The 4,560-nt window shown below is 42.5% G+C and overlaps 1 protein-coding gene across 1 annotated transcript in view; it reads right to left on the bottom strand.

Moving 5' to 3' along the window:
- CEP250 (centrosomal protein 250) overlaps window positions 1–4,560 on the bottom strand; it is a 139,918-nt gene that overhangs the window by 71,363 nt on the left and 63,995 nt on the right. Inside the window, exons 11-14 of the mRNA XM_025215718.1 lie at window positions 4,559–4,560; window positions 3,236–3,380; window positions 2,677–2,823; window positions 2,270–2,500 (exon numbers count right to left, since the gene is read on the bottom strand). The exon at window positions 4,559–4,560 is cut by the window's right edge and continues 175 nt beyond it. Of these exons, the coding sequence (XP_025071503.1) occupies window positions 2,270–2,500; window positions 2,677–2,823; window positions 3,236–3,380; window positions 4,559–4,560 (525 nt within the window). The remainder of the gene's footprint in view (window positions 1–2,269; window positions 2,501–2,676; window positions 2,824–3,235; window positions 3,381–4,558) is intronic.

The raw sequence follows: 4,560 nt of genomic DNA, 5'->3' as shown, positions 1-4,560 counted from the left end.
CCAACACAGACAGGGGAACTGTGGGGGGCCTTTCATTTTAGTCACGGAATTTGAGATTTTTTATCAGGGAAAACCAGGACCCCTTCTTATAGCATACACCTCATATGAACTCTGCCCAACACAGTTAAGCTCTGGCAATGACCTGGACATGTTAATACTTTCAAAATTTCATCACTGGCTTCAGTATCTCTATAGAAACCAATCACTTACAAGCCACTAGTACCCATATCTTCGACAAAACAACCTAATGCATTCTTTCTGCACTCAAGGTTCATCTGATGAAGTACCCCTTTATGATTCATCATATTTCTAGTAAGCATCTTGTTGCAGCAGTTGCACTGTTAAGTAGCCCAGTGCCTGACCAATAGCTGGTTGAAGAAATAGCTAAACATATACAACAAAACATGAGTTGGCAGAAATCTGGTCTGCACAGCAAGCTGACCAAACATGTAACCAGCTTGTCAAGGTACTGCCAGGAGGGTTGGCCATCCAAACACTAGATGTGCCCTGAGAGCACACTGTACCAGGAAGACTGATGTGAAATTATACTACAAGCAGAAATGTTGTTGTCTCATCAAATGACTAAGCATACAGGTTGAAATGCTCCTCAAACTGCATGATGTATCAAATGTCACTAGGTGCTAGGATCATCCTTGCCAAGCAGGGTGATGGCCAGATCTTTCATATGAGCTCGAAGATCTTATCCAGCATTGCACAACGCATTTGTAAGAGCAGAGAAAACCACCTGAACCACTGATATCATCAACATTCCTTGAATGCCACTGGTAATGAATGGGAGCCAAACTAGGAAGTGATACTTGCTCTACAGAGACTAGACCTCTAAAGGTGCAATTTTTTTTTTTTAAATGCAAAATTTGGCTTTAAAGGGGGAGATGTGTAATAAACTAATCTACATACCTGCAACAGCTGTTATGTTGCAATGACTGCATGTACATGAACCTAAACTTATACTTGTGAGCTACTTTGAGGCAGGGTTACAGTTGGAGTGGTTGTGCTATTTAGTACTTGTATCACTACAAGTGTAACAGTTACAGCATAAGTGTCCTGAGTAGTAGCTTCCTATCCTCTTCTGAAGGCACTATGAACAACTTTGCCTACATGTACAGTTCCAGTACAATTACATTCTGTATGAAAAAGCGTTTTCTATTGTCATTTGTGACTGCAATTTTTCAGTTTCATTGAATGTTTCATTATTCTTGTGATGTCATACATTCCTTATCCAGACCATTCAGTATTTTATATACTCCTACGACTAAACTGAAGAAGAAAAGAGTAAGAGGGAATCATTCCAATCTTGTAAATTTCTTCTTTTGAATCTTTTAGGCTCCTAGCTGATTTTACCATCCTTCTCTGATTGTCCTTAATTATGCAGTATCCTCCTGGAAAGATGTGATCTGTACTGCATTAGTATCCAGGGGTAGCATATCATTGATCAATACAATATTATTTTCTGTATTTTCCAATTCTTACTCTTCTAAGACCTTAGACCTTCTATTGCAATGTGTAATGATGGCTGCTGACCTCACATTGCATCCAGCTGCACTGGTATAAAGACTGCAAAACTGGGCAACTCCACAGGAGAGTGCCCTGACATGGCGGGGGAGAGGAGGGGAGCCTGACCAGCTAGTATACAGTCAACTCTGCCACCCCTACAGAACTCTCAGAAAAGAGATGCTCCTGGGATGCAGTGTCATGAATGGAGTGTTATTTGTCTAGCTACTGCTGTTGCAATTTGGGACCATAGGAAATTGGGGTGGATACCATAGGTGATTTGGGTAGCCTTTGGATTCTAGCCCACATCAGCAGCCACAGTAGCCCTTGGGTAGCCCACCTCTGGCTCCCATCCTCTTGAAGCCCTGTGCCAAGCTCTTCCCTAATACAAGGATGAAATGTGACACTCTTGTAACAGCAGTGTTTCCCTGCGAGCTTGCCTTGTGATTCTGAGTGGAAGAACTATAGCAGCATAATATCCTAATACCTCCACCCACACTGAAAGTGACCTTCTTTACCCAGTGCCTCATACCTTTTATCACACAATTCAAACCCCAAATAAACTTGGAGGGTCTCGGCAAAGCTGTCAGTCTAAGATGTGCCCAGAAAGAAACACATAAAATCCATGTGATCATCTCTGTACTGAGTCTCCAGCAGTACTGGGTGTCTTAGTGCCAAGGATGTTCAAGAACCAAATAGAGCCAGGGCTTAGTGTTCCAAAAAGCTTGCATGCAGGACAGCTGGGGGCTGTTCTCACCTGATTCAGCTTCTCTTGGATCTCTTTTCTCTCCTCTCTCAGTGTCTTCAATTCTACCTGCAGCTCTTCCTGCAGCATTTCAGTCTTCTGCAGTAACTGCTCCAGCCGTTTTTTTTCTGTACAGAGCTCCTCAGACACTCTTTTAGACTGGCTCAGCTCCTCCTGCACAGAAGTCTTTGCCCTCTCCATCTTCTCTATTTTGCTTGATAAAGCCTGGTTCTCCTGCTCTAGCTGTAGCCAACAGAAGCACAGAATAAATCAGAAAAAAGAAAACCATGGCACTCGCTTTGACTGCAGGCAAAGAAAATAATGACATATCCACACTGTCCTACCGTTCCTAGAGAAGTTTTAAGGATGCCTGAAACAAAGTACCAACCCATGGTACCCCTGAAGAGACCTCTGCTTACCTGCAAAACAAACCGGTTTAACTGGACTTTATCCAATGCTAGGACCTCATTAATGCTGCTCATCTTTGCTGCCACATCCTGTAGATCAGCTACTTCTGCCTTCAACTCATTCTGTGCCCCTGTTAATTTGGCTACTGACTGCTCAGCCTAGATAGGTAAAAAAGGAAGGAAGGAGATGAAAACAAAACTCTGAAATATCTCTCTTGCTTTCACCTAAGATTCACCTAAAAAACTCAATGTCAGCTGTATCTCAGACTCCTCTTCCCTTGTAGTTCAAGTTGCTCTCTGTACATATCACTATTCCCAGATATAATTCCCTTAGTAAGTCCTCTTTCCTGGTACTCAGTCCCACAATCTCAGTGGTTCTCCTATGCACACACACCTTAAATTCCATGAACAACTTTTATGGTCTGATTATGATATGTAGTGTTAGGAATAACAATGTTTAGGTCTTGAATACCACAGGAAATGGTGTCAGTGCTGAAAGTGTTATTTGAACCTTCTCTTGAAAACACAATGTAGGCATGGTGTTTGCTGGACAGAACAGATATGCCCATACCTTTTCCAGTGCCAGGATAAGCTCATGTTTCTCTTGCTTCACCAGCTCCCCATCAAGCTGGGATTTCTCCAGGGCCTCCCTTGTAGCTACCAACTTGCTCCATAACAGCGAATGTTTTGCTTCAAATGTACCTAAGTCTTTCTGACTGAGAGGGGAGGAAAGGGAAATAAGAGATTTAAATTTAAAAGACATCATCATTTCAAAATCCAAAACATTAGCAGGATATAATCAAGTGTCTCCCATCTGTGCAATGACTGTTTGAGTCATTTCTATCATCCTTCTACTTGGTACCTGAGTATTCCTGAATATCACTGGCTAGAGTTGCTTTTCTCTGATGATATATTAGGCTTGAAAAACTTGTTAATTATGTCTGTACCCTATATCTTGACCTACACCCTGTAACGGCTGATCGTAAATGTTAGGATTTAAATGCTTTGTAGGCAATAAATCCAGACAAGCCTTGTCATTTGAACTGAGCCTGCAGTCATTCTGTATTGGAATTCTGTATTGGCACCTTTCTTCTATGTGTCCATAAAGCCTGCATAAGGAAGGTAAGAGTGACAGGGGCTGCAATATCTTCAGTATGCAGACTGCACAGTGCTCAGTCTTTCATCTTCACCAGGATGTGCAGCTGTCTAACTTCCTAAGAATTTAGCTCAAACCAAGACTTGAAAGATAAGGTGGAGACAGCATTGGAGAGCTGGAGAAAGAAGATACTGGCAGGGGTCAATATCAATTTGTTCACCCTTTTTTACCCAAGGTGAGGAGAGGGAAGCAGAGCCCCCCAGCTAATGATACTGTAAGAAAGCAGCTGGTCATTCAAACTAAGGAATTAGAAGCAGCCATATATACTGCTGGTTACATCATTCCCTTATATACTGCTGGCTACAGAAAATGACATGATTAGTCACTTAGGATCCTGGACTGTTTCTCTGGTGCATTTCCCTCAGAGGTCCTCCCTATTCAGGGCTCTAGCTGAAGGCAGCTTGAAAATTCAGCAAGTATAGAATGCTGCAGTCTGCCTTCGTCTGCTTCATAAAGTTACTTGCTACATACCACAGTTCACACCAGCACCACAGAATCTAAGCACCAAGTGTCAGTAATTTTTATCCTCTCAGCACCCTTCCACAGAGCATAATAATGGCAGCCACCAGGCACCACTGGTACCTCCATCCTACTTTAAATGGCTACTCCTCTTTATACTGTAAATGGTGTGGAAAAAAAAATCCAATCCCTTATTTGTGCAGAGAGGCCCTCCTTCACTCCTGGCATAATCCTTCAATGCCTCTTCCCTTGCCCACTGGAAAATGTAGTAGAGCTCACAG

Source organism: Alligator sinensis, unplaced genomic scaffold (assembly GCF_000455745.1).
Source record: "Alligator sinensis unplaced genomic scaffold, ASM45574v1 scaffold705_1, whole genome shotgun sequence".
Classification (NCBI taxonomy): domain Eukaryota; kingdom Metazoa; phylum Chordata; order Crocodylia; family Alligatoridae; genus Alligator; species Alligator sinensis.
This window is presented reverse-complemented; position numbering and strand designations above follow the sequence as displayed.